The following is a 16,770-nucleotide window of genomic DNA, read 5'->3' on the forward strand; positions in this document are numbered from 1 at the left end:
AGAAAGGAAAGGAGAACTTGGCTCTCTCAAGCTAAGCTACCATTCATGTTACTTCCTCTTTGGCCACAGGAGAAAATTCGCGAATGATGGGGAAAAACAACAGTGGTGATAATAGCATATCCAGACAAACAACAGCTCAGCAGCAGAGAGTTGGCAGGACGTGGTCCAGTCCCCTTGTCAGAGGGACTTGCCAGAGAGCTGCAGGCAAGTCTGTCCTCGTTTCACCTTCCTGTGCAAGAGTCTGCAGTGATCAACAGAGCTGTTATACAGTATATATTATGTGCTTTCTATACACACATATTTATGCACGTAAATCATGCTTAAAATGAAGAAGCCTGTACTCACATTACTAAAATATCACAGATTGTGAAAAACATAAAAATCCAGACTTACTTTGCTTTACATCATTTATGTTTTTCTTTCTGCTACACTTGGTTGGACAGCTCAAATTCTTACACTAAAATTCATCATTTCAATTTCTTCCTCACTAGCATTATATGATCATGCAAGACATCATAGAACTGCAAAATAGCTACTTTTATAAAAGTTACATTCCAGGTGCAGTCTATAAACTGTTACAGCCTATTTAGAGTTTAACAGAGAAACAGCAAGACAAAAAGTTACGGTGACTTGGTGATTATTGCTGCCTAGTGCAAAGCCTGAAGCATTCTGAGAGGCCCAGCTGCTGCTGTTATATTGCATTGCAATGCAGCTTGTCCTTTCTAGCAAGTTAATTCCAGAAATGTGGACTTTGCAAGATGTTAAACAAAAAAAAAGAAGTCATAGTGGAAGAGACAAGAGGTAATGGTGGGAGAGCTGAAAGTCCTACTCCTGCAGCAACCTTTAGCTTCTATCTTTACATCAGAAATTCGTAGGGCGCTGTCAGAAATGCTGACGTTTGATGTGTTCAATTATCAAGCAGCAGCAAACCCCACATCTATGTGTAGCTCAAGCTTTTGCTGGAAATCTGTACACTGCTTGGCTGACTAGGCTGTGTGGGTGGCAGACTGCTGCAATCGCCCTTCTGCTATGTAGAGTACAGTATGTTCATGGGAGCACTAAGCACTGGTCTGATCCTAGTGCTGTTTTCACCACCATGTATTTCTGTAGCTTTACTCAGCCAGTGGCGGTCACGGTCTGAAGGGCTATCCCTGTCTGCAGTGCTTGTCTAGTTAACTTGCCTGGAATGCAAACATAAAAGCCATCAAGGAGAGCTCATAAATTAATATTGTACACCTAAAAAAAACAAAAAAAAAAGACTGAGATTCCTCCCTCCTGAGGCCATACATTAGAGGTCACTAAGTTGTTTAGGATAAAATTACTTTTAAAAGTAGCATTCCTGAAGGCATGCAATTGTAAAGAGTGACAGTTACAGACTTTTCATGAGCAGCTAGCCAAGCTTTGGGGCCATAAAGTCAACTCACAGTCACGTTTTCATTTGCAAGCATATAAAGTGTGATGATTCTTGGACACTGGCTCAAACTGACTCCTAAATCCCAGGGTCTCCAAAGCTTCTCTACCCTGGTAAAGCCTTGCAACGGAACTACCTTAACCCCATCATGCTCAGATAAATCGCAGCTCCTGACCACATCAGATTACAACAGATTGCCCTCAGTGACACGACCCTGCTCCAGATGCCCCAGAGAGCTTCAATGTTTATCGCCTGTGCTATAGGTCAATGCCTTTTACTTATTTTTGTTTTGCGGAAAAGGAAGAACAAGATCAGAAACAGGAAAGCTGCTTGGGGGCTGACTGGGCTGGCAGCAGTACAGGGTATTACAGAGACAGTGGGGAGGGATCTGGGAAAACCCTGATTTCCAGCATGGTCACATCAGCATAGAGAGAGGGTTGAGGAGTCCCACAGGAGAAGGCTCCCACCCCATCGCCCTTGCAAAATGGCTATGGCAGGCAATTAACAGGTAAGAAAGCAGGAGGGGGAGTGTTCCCATCTCTCAGTCTGAGATATATTCCCTAAATTTAAACGTTTCCCTGTGGAAGCTGCAGTTAACTCCTGCAGGTCTGATCCTACATAATCAAACGGATTGCTGTCTTTATTGCCTTGGGCTTCCGGGGCTGAGTTGATGGAAGGAAACTGGGCTATTACAGAGCTGTTTGGAGAAGCGACAAATCAGCAGTGTATTCAGCTATTTTTACTTTTTAATTGCTGCAAGCACACAGAGAGACAAAGCACTCCAGTTAGCTCAACAGCACATCATTAGCCTTTGCTAAGTGAGCACTTCAATTTAAATACACCACAGCCCACCAGGGCTGGGTGTCTGAGGACACTGGGGCCTTCAGTGACTGGATGAGGCTCCAGCCAGCTGGCTCCAGCCCACTTTCCCCTTTGATGAAGTTTTAATGCCCTCTGCAGGATAACAGTACCAAAGGGACTGCTGGTGCCATAAATCCTCCAAGTTGTGCTGTGGTGAAATTGACAGATGACATTTTCTGCCCTCTCCTTTCACTGCTAGCTCAGGTTTTGGCTGCTGTTTTGAATCCCATCATTTTCACTCATGGTGAAAATGAATGAATGTTTGGAGCCATGACTGTGTGAAGAGTCCACAGGAACAGCCAAGGCAGGGATTTAATAAATCAATACTTTCATTACAAATCCACTCATAAACCGAAAAATATCAGGCACAGAAGGACTGCAGCCTAGGATGAGGGGAGAGCAAGTGAATGCCGAAACCTTTGTCAGAAGGAAACAAAACCAGTATTTTTGTGTATGTAGTCTGCAGGACTCCTTTGTTACAAGGCAGTCACACAGGACTTGTCATCACCAGCTGTAACAGTGGATGATTTAGCCTGCCAGCTGAGGAAATAATTGTTGTTCTCATTAGATGGGCTGGCAGACAGAATACAGAACTTCCACGAGACTGTCAGGCTGTGACATTTGGGTATGTCTTACATATTACTTTGGCTTAGATATTACTTTTTATTTTCTCCCTAGATGATAGCAGACTGGTTCCCACATGTGATGTTTACCACAGTGTTGCCTGGTTAAGCTGCCAGGCACTGCTGGATGCAAACACTCCGCAGCAACACTGTACCATGGCTCTGTCATGTTACCACCCAAACAAGTGTCTGAAAACAGGGGTCCATGTTAGGAGCCACAGCAATGCTCCCCAAACCTCTGATGCAAAACCCATTAGAGTGAACCCACAGATCCACCCTGAGTTATCCTGGAAAGATCTCTAACCCCAAATGCCTCAGAAAATTACAGCCAAACCGAGGGACCCCAAACATACTGCACTGCCAGGTATGAGACAGAGGAAAGGAAGGGGAGCTCCTGGAGCTCCAACCTGGACCAGCCACAAAGTCTTCTGGCTCATAATATAATAAGGCCATGATGGGAAAAATCAAGAAGCCTGCTCCAGTTGCTGTGGCGGCTGGGTGGCAGCGGCACACAGCCATCAGGGGGTTCTGCTGATTGGTTTGGCACTCAGCAGGCTGGCAGAGAGAGGATATCAGGAAGGATATCTTTTCTACAGAAGCCAACTCAATTATCTACAAAGTTAGCCAGAGGGAAATATGTCCTGTAAAGGCTGCACTTGGAGTAACTTCCTTCACTGCCTCTCACTGTTTCTGCCTATTACTTCTGATGGGACAGGTGGTTTCAGGTTGCCGACTGAAAGGCCTGGCTACTGCTGGTCTAGGAACACAGCAGATAGGCTGCTGTGAAGAAGGGATGGTGTTTCCTGCATCACACAGGCAATGCAATTTAGCCCCGCTGCCAATTCCAGTCTAAGAGCCAGCAAGAGAGAGAACAGTGAACTCACCCATCTTGAATGAGGTAGTACTTCAGGATCTCATCAATTTTTGAGGTGGGAGTGGCAAAGCAGCTCTCTACCAGTGTCTCTAGTCCATTGACATGTACCAAGGGTTCAATCCCAAAGTACAGAGAGTCCCGAAGCTTAAGGGTGGGAAGAGCACCCCTGTAGGGTTCATCAAAGTCTTTGTCTTTGAAGATCTCAAGAGTGAAGGGAAAGATGCCCTGGTTGCGGCTCATGATTTCCAAGGGAGAGTTCTTAAGGTTGGGCACATAACCTTCAGAGATGGTGTACCGGCGTGGGAACTCGCAGGTCACCGGGATCAGCAGCTTGCTGGTGCGGACAATGATGTCCCCATTGCTTCCTGGAGTCTGCTTTGGCAAGCCGGTCACCAGATTGGTGGCAATGATTTTATCATTTATTACCTGCAGCAAAGAAAGGAGTTTAAGGGAAAGGGGAGATCATTGAGAAAGACCTCTCTGAGTTCAGACTAGCAGCTGAGTTTACCTTGTTCCAGAAACTCAGACATAAGCTAGCCACTGAAAGTACAGCTTGTGAATTCATACACTGCAACCAGAATGTAGGTTCCTCCTCACCTATGAAATAAGGGCCTCTATCAATTTGCTGTTAAATTTAATGCACTGTACTCCTGCATGAAGCAGAGGAACTTGCTTCCAATTGCAAGCTGTCTCCTGAGATGAGCTATCTGCTCATCTGCATCTCCTGACTGCTTGCTGTTCTAAAACTTTTAAATATTATCAGGGGACCAGATTCTATCTCAGCAGGAGGGTGAAGAGTGACACCACCTGCACTTTCTGCACTGGAACGATGGTGAAGCTGCCTCTGTGAAGGATTAGGTGAGCAGAAAGTTGTAGCCATGCCGGCAGATGCACACCTCTAAAGAGGAGATGGAACAAGCTCTCCCACTTTGGGATGTGACCCCAGGTCTAGCCTGAGGCCAGCTGCATAGCAATAAGGAAACTTCTCTGATAGTACAGCTAAGTTTATTCCCCAAATAAACCACAACCAAGTCCCCAGACCTGAGAGATCCCAAGAGAGAGGACAGCAATAGGCATACATACGTCTACAACAGTGCCACAGGACTTCAAGGAGAAATGGATGTTGACGTGAGTGCCATTGGATACTCCTTTGCATGAAGTGTTTATAAGGGAAAGGTCCAGGCCTCCAACCAGATCCTTTGGGATGTTCACCTCAATAGAGCTGGACTTGCACAGCACTGGAACTACAAGAAAAGTCCCCATAATAACCGTTGGCACTACAAATCTTCCAGGGAGCTGGGAAAGGGCTGTATCAATTATTACTGGGCAAAAAGGGGGATCATATGCTGTGTTTATGGTTACTATCTTACCATAGTAATCTAACTACCTATATTACATTTCTGCTTACTGTACACCGACCTTCTAGGTTACCAGTGCCCCATATCCTCCTGGCACAGTGATGCCACAAAAGATGATGAAGACGACTGCTAAACTTGTGGCAGAAACTCAGCTGTGCAGATATGGATAACAAATTCACAACACCCCAAGCAAAGCCATTTTTAAAGACCCTTAATCAGATTTTATATCAAACCCAGAAGAGGTCAAAACAATTCCATAGAGATGCTGAGCTAAAGTGGAAGCACCTCAAAATGCTGCAATAATACTTCCTCTATGCAATAAACCCAGCTCTGACAAACAAACCTATTAGCTCACTCATCCCACCTCCTTCCAAACTTTGAATTTTAATACAGATCTCCATGTGAACTTTTAGAAATTAGAATTCCAATACATAAGAAGTGGGAGAATATGTAGAGATTGGGCAAAATTAAAAAGGAAAGAAGAAGGAATAATCTTCAATTAAAAAAGTAATTGCTATTTATATTCCTTGGGTGTATACACATCCATTCAGTTAGGCAGAGGACAAGTGTAGTTGTGAATATATTCTGGTTTCTTCCCATCCATAACCCCCCCCTCAGAATTTCCATGTATCATTTTAAAATCATATGACAAAACTTTCTGCAAATACACTAGTTACCCAAGTGTTTTCCTAAAATTAATTACAGTCCCAATCCTGACATTCATATGATCTTTCTTCCCTTAATTTTGATCATTTATTGTATGATCCACGATTCTGGACCTTGGATACAAGGCACACAGCTAAAACATACCTTTCACCCTCCTTAAGAAAACTCTCCTCTCCCAGCTGAGGTATTTGTAATGGCTACTATATACCTACAGGGAGTAATTTTATTAAAAGTTGATCTTTTCAAGGTTATATGCTAAAATGTATGCAGTGTGCCTAAGGCAATACGCTCGCATAATGAAACTGCTGGGTTGGAACAGAAAACTATAGAACTACCTTCAATTTTCCTCTGTCCACAGTAGAAGGCAAGTGGGAACAACTGAGCACATCAAGTGGCAAACCTCACAAGGAGACAAAGGGACTTTAAGAACACAGTGCAATGCAGAGAGAGATGAACATCCTTTGGAGACCTGGTTGTCTCAACTTGGATTTAAAGCTTCACTGTTCTAGTGACTTGATAAGAAAATACAATGCTTTTATAAAGGTGTAATTCAGGGCAAGGCAGTTTGGATCCCAACTGCAACTCTCCAAAGTTCAGGACCAATCTGGTTCAGGCTCTCTCTCTTTCTAAATGTCTTTGATTGACACAAAGGGGAAGAAAGAAGAGACACCCATTAAACCTCTGCTCCGGCATTGCAGGAGTTGGCTGCTTGCACTCCACCACCTGGGCACAGAAACAAATGAATGGAACCTGTGAGCATACCCACTTTTGATTCAAGCCAGCTCATCATTATTTAGGAAAACAATCTGGGAAACTCCTTATACTAACCATATTGGAGTAACTGGTAATGTAATTCCAACCACCCTACACATTTCTATATGGAAGAGTAATCAATACTGAGAACAGTGTTTCAGTTCTACCAATTTAACAGCGGTGCTGCAAGCAAAGAGACTGCATTCATCAGTGTGATTCACTGATCGGGCCCGATTTTCCCAAGAGAGACTGCCAGAAACATCACAGGGGGAGCTGAAAAGGGGCTGGAAAGGTAGCCCGTGGCTATATGCAAACATGTTATTCCAGGTGGGGTCCTGACTGCCAGCATTGAGATGCCCAGCAGAAATGAGTTACCCTGGGTGCCAAGAGTAATTAATTTAATTCACAACTTCTTTCATCTATTTGAAGCACTGCACACTCCTGACTTGCTGTCAGCATCCATCTCTTGCATCCCTGTCCTGGGCTCACCCCAAGATGCAAGCCTCTTGAGAGGCTCACCCAGTCTTCACCTGTCAAACATTTCAGTTACTCACCCTCATACACCCCAGAGCATCTGTAAGTATTAAGAAAGTCTCTGCATTACTGCTTTAAACTCTGCTTTGCACCAATGCCTGCAGTACCCTGATGCTGGTAGGAAGCTTCTGTGACTCATTCTACTGTCTGCTGTTGTTGGCACCATGTTCCTTGTCCAGCCTTTGGTTCCTTCCTTGGCCTTTCAAAGTACAGCTGCTTGGAGCAGAGGTTATCTTTTTGCACAGGCTGCTCAGTGGAATAGGCTTTCTGGTGCTGGGGAGCCTTGAACCACTACTAGCAAAGCCCAGATCAACTACATGACTGTACCCTGCCTAGCTGAACACAAAGCTTGGGTACGGGAGAGGTGAGAAGGAACATTTCACCACCACACTTCAGAAAGAGGTGGGGTACTAGGATGGTCTGCAAAATTCCAAGTATTTCATTGGCTGGTACCTTTGTGGGAACGTCGTAGCCAAAACTGCGATTTCTGTGGAGGATTATTAGTGTTTGTTCTGAACGTAGAATTACAGAATCGTAGAATCGTTAGGGTTGGAAAGGACCTTAAGATCATCTAGTTCCAAACCCCCTGCCGTGGGCAGGGACACCTTATGCTAAATCATATCACCCAAGGCCTCGGCCAACCTGGTCTTGAACGCTGCCAGGGATGGAGCATTCACAACCTCCCTGGGCAACCCATTCCAGTGCCTCACCACCCTAACAGGAAAGAATTTCCTTCTTACATCCAACCTAAACTTCCCCTGTTTGAGTTTTAACCGTTATCCCTTGTCTTATCATTACAGTCCCTAATGAAGAGTCCCTCCCCAGCATCCCTATAGGCCCCCTTCAGATACTGGAAGGCTGCTATGAGGTCTCCACACAGCCTTCTCTTCTCCAGGCTGAACAGCCCCAACTTCCTCAGCCTGTCTTCATACGGGAGGTGCTCCAGTCCCCTGATCATCCTCGTGGCCCTTCTCTGGACTTGTTCAACAGTTCCATGTCCTTTTTATGTTGAGGACACCAGAACTGCACACAATACTCCAGGTGAGGTCTCACAAGAGCAGAGTAGAGGGGCAGGATCACCTCCTTTGACCTGCTGGTCACGCTCCTTTTGATGCAGCCCAGGATACAGTTGGCTTTCTGGGCTGGAAGCGCACACTGAAGCCGGCTCATGTTCATTTTCTCATCAACCAGCACCCCCAAGTCCTTCTCCGCAGGGCTGCTCTGAATCTCTTCTCTGCCCAACCTGTAGCTGTGCCTGGGATTGCTCCAACCCTTGCACTTGGCATGGTTAAAACTCATGAAGTTGGCATCAGCCCACCTCACAAGTGTGTCAAGGTCCCTCTGGATGGCATTCCTTCCCTCCAGCGGATCAACCGAACCACACAGCTTGGTGTCATTGGCAAACTTGCTGAGGGCGCACTCAATCCCACTGTCCATGTCAGCGACAAAGATGTTAAACAAGACCGGTCCCAACACTGATCCCTGAGGGACACCACTTGTTACTGGTCTCCAGCTGGACATTGAGCCATTGACCACAACTCTTTGTGTGCGGCCATCCAGCCAGTTCTTCATCCACCGAGTGGTCCGTCCATCAAATTGATGTCTCTCCAATTCAGAGACAAGGATGTCGTGTGGGACAGTGTCAAACGCTTTGCACAAGTCCAGGTAGATGACATCAACTGCTCTGCCCCTGTCCATCAGTTCTGTAGCCCCATCATAGAAGGCCAGCAAATTGATCAGGCAGGATTTCCCCTTAGTGAAGCCATGCTGGCTGTCACCAAGCACCTTGTTGTTTTTCATGTGCCTTAGCATGCCTTCCAGGAGAAAGATTTTGCCAGGCACAGAGGTGAGACTGACTGGTCTGTAATTCCCTGGCTCATCCATTTTCCCCTTCTTGAAAATGGGGGTTATATTTCCCTTTTTCCAGTCATCGGGAACTTCACCTGACTGCCATGATTTCTCAAATATGATGGCCAGTGGCTTCGCAACTTCATTTGCCAGCTCCTTCAGGACCCGCAGATGGACAGTGCAGAGGAGGGTTGATAGGCTGCAGATCCAATTGCTTCAGGCAACTGTGCCTGCCCTGCACTGTTAATTGTACAGCTATAAACCTGATTAGAAGCCATAAAAAATCGTGTGGTACAGTTCCAGATATATTCTGTTACATCTTCTGAAAATTGCAAACCACTGCGTGGGGACATAAATTCATGAAATGCAAAAGAACAAGCAATTTCACTTTATGAGATGCTGTATCCTGAGCCACAGCCTGGCACCCAGCAATGCTGCTGCTCTCTTTAGCAGCCCCCGAAGAAGAAGAAACACTGGCTGGAAAATGAATGGCCTTTTCACCCTGCTAGGGTTGCTCCAGGGAGCCAGGGATGAAAAACATTACTCTTTTCTGGCTCTTATCCATCAGTCAGACCTTTACTCAGTAAGTATAATCATGGCTTTTGGAAATCCCCATCTCCTCCTCCCCACCTGGGTCTGCTGGAGCAGCACTCCTGAATCCCAAGTGTGAGTGCTCATCCCTGAAAACAGTGCCCTGCATTTCTAATAAGATTAAAAAGCAGAAATTTTATCAACTAGAATCATTCCAACTTCCTCTCTAAGGCATGCCTGCCCTGTTGTCCCCCATGAAGTCTGGGTCTGTTCCTCTTGTATCTGGGCACTTTGTAACACATCAGACTACAGAAAGCTCTGAGCACACCAGGTAACACCAGCACATTGGTATTATCTAAAACCCAAGCGAATTAGCCCATGACAGGCTTCCTTTTGTTGCATTTTTAGATCCTACCCTGGGCTATGGCTCAAGTCTAGCCCATTTGCAAATTCCCATGGAAACATCTGGAAGCAACTGCAAAGGTTATTCATGGGCCCACCAAGGCAGAACACAAGCAGAGAGCTATGAGGTCTGTCTCTACCAGGGCAGTAGTCAGCTTCTCCAGCTCTGTACTGAGCCTAACATGTCTGAGAAGTGGCCAGGCAAGTCAGATGAATCCCACCAGACAGCATTACCCATCTTTCACATGCCCACACACCTTTCCTCAACACACAATTTTGACTGAATATCCTTCCATCAGCAGATCATAGTAGACATCTCTGTAAGACACACAGGCTTCTCGATGCTTTCAGCACCTCAAGAGCTCAGCTAGCTGTGGGATTACAAGACCCAGAAGAATCCTGGGAGCAAGTCCTGGATTGTAGAGAAGTCATTGCACGAGGAGCTACAGACCCTCTGCTCAACTCAAAGTCCTCACGAACTTCCCCCTGGTCCTCTGCTCCCTGCACTCACTGCTGCAGAGCTAAACTGACCCCTGGGGACTCTGGATGTAGTTGCAGAGGAAATCTCACTCAGCTCTTGCAAACCAAAACACGGAACATGTTATTCTAATTGCATGCTAGAGGTGCAAGTGAGTCAGCGAGAAGGACTCCCTGCATACAGGAATGGAGCAAAGTTCAGATGGAAGGTCTCCCAAGGATTGCATTACCCTTGCCTCTAAGCAGCAAAAGCAACAGTCAATTTTCAGATGCTATCTTGGCTGCTTTTCTAAGGGACAGCAAAACCACCCTGTATCAGAACTAGTACACTGCTTCAATCCATAGGAATACTTATTGGAGCAGCTACTGAAATACTTGGGCAAAAAATGCTCTCTCTCACCCCATTCTTGGAGGGAACTGAAGCACATTAGCTGAAACTTTAAAAGCCCAGTTTGAAGCATGAAAAGATCCAGTTCTAATGGCATAAATCTGTTAAAAGCATACACAGCTGAAGCAGAGCAATATAACGGGAGATGTTAAGCAATCTTACACCTGGGTTGGAGCAATCCCAGGCACGGCTACAGGTTGGGCAGAGAAAAGATTCAGAGCAGCCCTGTAGAGAAGGACTTGGGGGTGCTGGTTGATGAGAAAATGAACATGAGCCGGCTTCAGTGTGCGTTTGCAGCCCAGAAAGCCAACTGTATCCTGGGCTGCATCAAAAGGAGTGTGACCAGCAGGTCAAAGGAGGTGATCCTGCCTCTCTACTCTGCTCTTGTGAGATCTCACTTGGAGTATTGTGTGCAGTTCTGGTGTCCTCAACATAAAAAGGACATGGAACTGTTGGAACAAGTGCAGAAGAAGGCCACGAGGATGATCAGGGGGGCTGGAGCACCTCCTGTATGAAGACAGGCTGAGAAAGTTGGGGCTGTTCAGGCTGGAGAAGAGAAGGCTGCATGGAGACCTCATAGCAGCCTTCCAGTGTCTGAAGGGGGCCTATAAGGATGCTGGGGAGGGACTCTTCATTAGGGACTGTAGTGATAGGACAAGGGGTGATGGGTTCAAACTTACACAGGGGACGTTTAGATTAGATATTAGGAAGAAGTTATTTACTGTGAGGGTGCTGAGGCACTGGAATGGGTAGCCCAAGGAAGCTGTGAATGCTCCATCCCTGGCAGTGTTCAAGGCCAAGTTGGACAGAACCTTGGGTGAAATGGTTTAGTGTGAGGTGTCCCTGCCCATGGCAGGGGGGTTGGAACTAGATGATCTTAAGGTCCTTTCCAACCCTAACTATTCTATGATTCTATGAATCTTAATTGTAAGTGAACACTGCCAAAACCACCTGTGATGCAAGAGGCACCAAAGCTGGGTTCTGTGTCTCTGTTCTCCTGCCTGGTAAAAAGAGCAGTATCTCCAGGCTCTCAGTTTTGGATGATCTGTCATTAACGACAGAGCTCCATTAACCAAACTGGAAAGGTCAAACTAAGAAAACACAACTCTTTTTGCGGAAACCAACTTTTTGCAGAAACCAAGAAGAAAAGTTCCTTCAAACATACTTTTGGCATTCAGGGGACAGAGGCTGTCGGGGAGATTCTGTTGACCTACCTTGGCAAGTGTGATTGTCTTCTGACAGAATAAGTCCCCTTGGACATTCACATTGGTATGTGTCTTCCACTTCAATACAGGTATGGCTGCAGCCTCCATTGTTATTGTGACAGCCTTCAATTTCTGCAAAAGAAAGAAAACTCGGCACACACTGCTCCTCAGACAGTTGTGCAGCAGTTACACAGGCCCCCAGCATACTCTCCTGGATGACTAACAAACACCATGACCAACACAGAACTCAAAGGCAACAGCACAGTGAGAGCTTTCTTCCAAGAAGATGGGTGAAAACCTGTTTTTAATTGTACAATCTCCTGTGTTTCTCATGTCACCATGACGTTAACAAGGAATTTTGTGAAAAAGCTTACCAAAATAAATCACATGCTATAACTGGCATACGTAAGGCAGCTGAATAGGCAATCTTCAGCTTGTCTCTAACTTCTAAGACATCCTCTTAAACTAAATTTTATGTTGTTTCTTGCTTCAAAAGGGTGGGAGGAAAATCCTCTTAAAACTTCTACCATGTGGAAACATACTCACTCCCTTCGTCACCACCAGAATTAAAGCCCTGAGATTTGCAGGGGAGGTGTCTTGGGGAGAACAGACTCACAGGTAGCCAGCTCCTACTCCCATCAGGAATATGAGTGAGAAGACATTGTGCTTTTTGCCTCTGGGTTTGCCAGCTGTTGTGGAGGTGGGTGTACTGAGTTCCTGCATCCCCTTTGTAGGCTGAGGATGAAGCACTGCTTGTAGGAGTTTGTTTAGCAGGAATTTTGACAGTTTGTGACAGATTGAAACAAGATCACAGTGTAAGGTCAATTCACCTCCTAATTCTCTCCCATTCTAAAGTGCAGAGGAGAGACAGCAACACAGATAATTGGAGGATTTGTCATTTTTTCTTCAGCTGTAGCGGCTAGGAATATGTTTTACATGAAATCTCAGTTCTTCAGAGGATTGACTCACCTGAACAGAAAAGAGCCTGAAAGGTCAGCCAAACACTATCTGAAGATTTGAAAAACTAAGGCAAGTAAGGCCATTATCACTTGTTGGCTTTCTATTATAGAGAAAATAACAGAGTATCACCATTTAAAGAAAACTGAAACCTTCACTGTTTGATATTCTTTTTACCTTTTGGAATGAAAACGTATTCTCAGTAGAACAACAGTACACATATTGTAAGAAATCATAAATACAAAATATTTCTCCCTAAGCCTACCATTGGAAATGACTGTATGGTTTTCACAAATATAAAGGAAAGGATGCAAATCCCATACTCAATCCTATAGATTACATGAAAAACAACAGCCTGGGCTCTCCATGTGAGTCAAAGTAATGGGTAAGGCATTAGAATGGAAATTTTGAGATGCTCTTAACCTTACTAAGCCTCACTAGCTCATATAATCAAGATAAATCTCTTGCATTTATTATTTTTAGCAACAGCTGTGAGGTGGCTCACAAGTAAATCACATACTCTAATTGTTCACAAAGCTCAGGGCACATCCTTAGAAATAAAACTCACTAACAAGATTGTAAAAATCCTCAGCAGCAGTGTCAAAACTCATGAAAAGCACCATCCTTCTTACAGAAGGAGATGTTAAATGATATATCAAAAGGTCTTAAAATACAACTTTAAGAACAACAGAAAGAAACAAGCTTCCAAGCACAGACTACTCCAGCCCGTTAGAAAAGTGCAGTGCTCAGGAATAAAGACTGCCACGTAGCACAGGTAGGTTTACATGACACCCCACAGGTTCAGTGCCGGATGTGGAAGGGATGAAGCCCACAGACCACTTTTGGCCCCAACCAACCTAACAAGTATACTTAAGGAGCACTCTGCACAGCAGCTCCCCAGGGAAGTATCATTATCTGGATGAGGGATGTTTATTAATAGAGCTCGGAGAGGCAATTTTCAGAGAAGTGAAATGAAATATGCTTTGTTATCAAAGAGAGGGAAAAGAGAGACAAAAACTGCAGCTTGGAGCCATTTGTCAATGAACTACAAAGAAGGCTGGAGTGCAGCCCAAAAATGCAATGGCAATCCCTCTCTCTCTGCACCATGGATGCCTGCCACACAACAGCTACTGTAAATTTGCATGCAGACTGCAGATATATTCAATTCTGGCAATCAGGTAGCTCAGAAGTGAGGCACATATGTAAGCTATTATTTTTGCCTAAGGCCCCACAGTATCTGTGAGCACACCACACAGCAGCTTTGCCTGTGAGGGGGCACAGTGCTCTTCACAGCTGACCACAGAAAACATCAGGCATACATCATTTTTTCCTGGGTTTTCCTATTTCTGCTCAAAGATGTCTGTACATTGTTAATGACAACAGATGAAACCTACAATTTTGTCTTGAAGTCCCTGCTAAGCTGTCAAGCTCATCAAGGGTTTTCAGCCTGGCTGTGCCACCACTGGGATGTAACTGTAGCAGTTGCACACAGCAAAGCCCACGACTAACTACTTACAAAAATCAAACAAAACACATCCCTATTGTCAAATCTAGCTTCTGTCTACAGACTAGCACCCCCTCTTCTCAGTCTGGACTCTATGAGGTTAAGTGTTGTCTAATATCATGTTAATGTTGTCTAATATCATGATATTTACCCCATAGCTAATGCTAGCTGTCAAAAATCAGCAATGCTAAAGCTGCCCCTGCACAACTCTCATACAAATGTACAGAGACAAATCCCAGCATCTCCAGTGATAACTAGCTCTGTCTGGACAACCAAACTTTAAGATCCACTGCTGCCTCTCCCCCACTAGAGACAAATACAAGCAAACCCTAATAGAAAAGCACAAGACAGAGAGAACAACAAGGAGACTTCTCTCTGCTTGATTAGAAAGTTATTTCAGTAACAACACCACTGGGAAGCACAGAAGTGATAGGAGTGACATTTAATCCCAGCTTCAAACAGCTACAGAGAACCAGTGCTGCAAGGGAAGGAGAATGATTTATATTGTTTCCAGCAGACTATGATAGCTGAAACTTCACCTTCACAGGTTTTCCCATCACTTCCCAGTATGCGCCCAATCCCACAGTCACAGCGGTAGGAGTTCTTCAAGTTAACACAGAATTCACTGCAGCCTCCATTGTTCTGCTCACATTCATTTTCATCTGAAAAAAAGAAACCAATGTCATAACATACCCCTGGGTAAACACACCTGGTAAAAAGGGGCTGTTACATGGGAGTGCTGGTCAAACCATGGACTGGCTTTTCTGGCCTCATAATCTGGATCTTGGCCACAAAGATGGTCAATCCCATTAAAATGCTAAAGAGTGCTGCCTACTGACAGTAGCAGTGTTATGCTATGCTGTGTCTACATCAGGAACTAAGCAGACTGGGAGGGAAACAACACATGCGCACAGCAGCCATTTCTGAGTGAAGATGCGCACAGTCCCACTGGGAAACTTCCAAACTGGTTCCACATACTGGGGAGTTTGTGTTTGCACTTATCTTGTTATCCTAAACTATTCTCTGCTCACAAAGACATTAGAATAGAGCTAACATGACTTCACTGCATCGTAAAACTAGGTGATTATGAGAACTGGTCAAAAATAAACCCTATTTCTGTATCACACCTGCTACTGCTACATGTGGCCAATTTCATGAGAAATTTCATCATTTTGCCCTCTTGCTGCAGCTCTGGCTGCTCTCTGCACCGGGCAGCTCAGGTGTTCTTGCATAACAGAACTGTCAACTCACTGTGGTGAGACCTAATTTGGGCATTGGTGCCTCACAGACCATCACAACCATTAGCTGCTTACTCTGAAAATAAGCAAAGAGCTTCCACAGAGCTATGGCCCCTACCTCTCCAGTTCAGAAGAAAGAGAAGTGCCTGAGCTGGCACCCTGTTTTCTGGAGCGGACTCTGGAGAAAGGCTGCAGAACAACCTTTTGATAGGCCTGCACTGAGTTTTTATAACCCACAGTAATATACCCATGTATAATACCTGTGTCATGTTTCTGCCCTGGCTGCATTCAGCTTTACAGTAGAGCCCTCTAAGATGTTGAGGGTATTTGTTGAAATAAACCCACAGCAGATGCTTTTGAATCTCCTGGTAAAGCTCTGAAAACCTCCTTATTTTCTGTTTTAAAGGCTAAAGTTTCTGTATGTCTCTCTGCTTTTTTTTTTTTTTCTCTCCGAAAGTACTTTGCTCTCCAAGGTTCTCATTCTTCAACCTGATTTCACATGAGCTTTCACTAAAACAGCTTAGAAGTTACCATTTCCTAGATGTCAGAAGCTTTAAAACCAAGAAAAAAGAAAAATACCATTTAAGGGACAGGTCAGAGATGAGCTCTCTTAGGTGTAAGGTGATCCTACACATACACAGTACTCGCAGCCTGCAGCTAGTGGTGTTGTCTCCTTCCACAACCAATGTGAGTTGAATATTTTTAGCCAAAGAAATGGCTGGTACCCTGGCTTGGGAGGCAGAAAGCACATCCAGGACACACACACACAGACAGGGGCCCTTTTCACACATGTGACAGGCTCCACATTTTCACTTCTAACAGTAAAACTAAAGCTGCCTAAAAAAAAAGAGTGAAGAGTGAAAGGCAAATTGGCAAAGACAGAGCTGCTGTAAGAAGGCCCTAGAGGTTGGCTTGTTCAAGCGCTGCTGTAACCAGCAATTCACCTTGCTGGTCCTCCAAGTTCTACAACGCAACAGAATGGTGTATCCATGACATTGCGGACCCATGGCAGAAAGTCCTAGACCTAATCTAACCTCTAAGTAAGTTTGCAAATGAAAATATAACTCAGGATCAGCAGTTCTACTGTGGTATTCAAAACCTACAATGTATTGAAGAGAAGTCAACCTAGCACAGGGAGGT

General features: G+C 44.9%; 1 protein-coding gene across 3 annotated transcripts in view; it reads right to left on the reverse strand.

The window, feature by feature from the left end:
* The window catches only part of OIT3 (oncoprotein induced transcript 3), a 30,919-nt gene that overhangs the window by 2,430 nt on the left and 11,719 nt on the right, over positions 1-16,770 (reverse strand). For all 3 annotated transcript variants that reach the window (XM_062611576.1, XM_062611575.1, XM_062611574.1), the window contains exons 4-7: positions 14,932-15,054; positions 11,941-12,063; positions 4,853-5,013; positions 3,780-4,195 (exon numbers count right to left, since the gene is read on the reverse strand). In XM_062611576.1, coding sequence (XP_062467560.1) covers positions 3,780-4,195; positions 4,853-5,013; positions 11,941-12,063; positions 14,932-15,054 — 823 coding nt within the window. The remainder of the gene's footprint in view (positions 1-3,779; positions 4,196-4,852; positions 5,014-11,940; positions 12,064-14,931; positions 15,055-16,770) is intronic.

The sequence above is a fragment of the Pezoporus occidentalis genome, unplaced genomic scaffold (assembly GCF_034315485.1).
Source record: "Pezoporus occidentalis ecotype Australia unplaced genomic scaffold, CSIRO_AGI_Poc_V1 ctg155, whole genome shotgun sequence".
Lineage (NCBI taxonomy): Eukaryota > Metazoa > Chordata > Aves > Psittaciformes > Psittacidae > Pezoporus > Pezoporus occidentalis.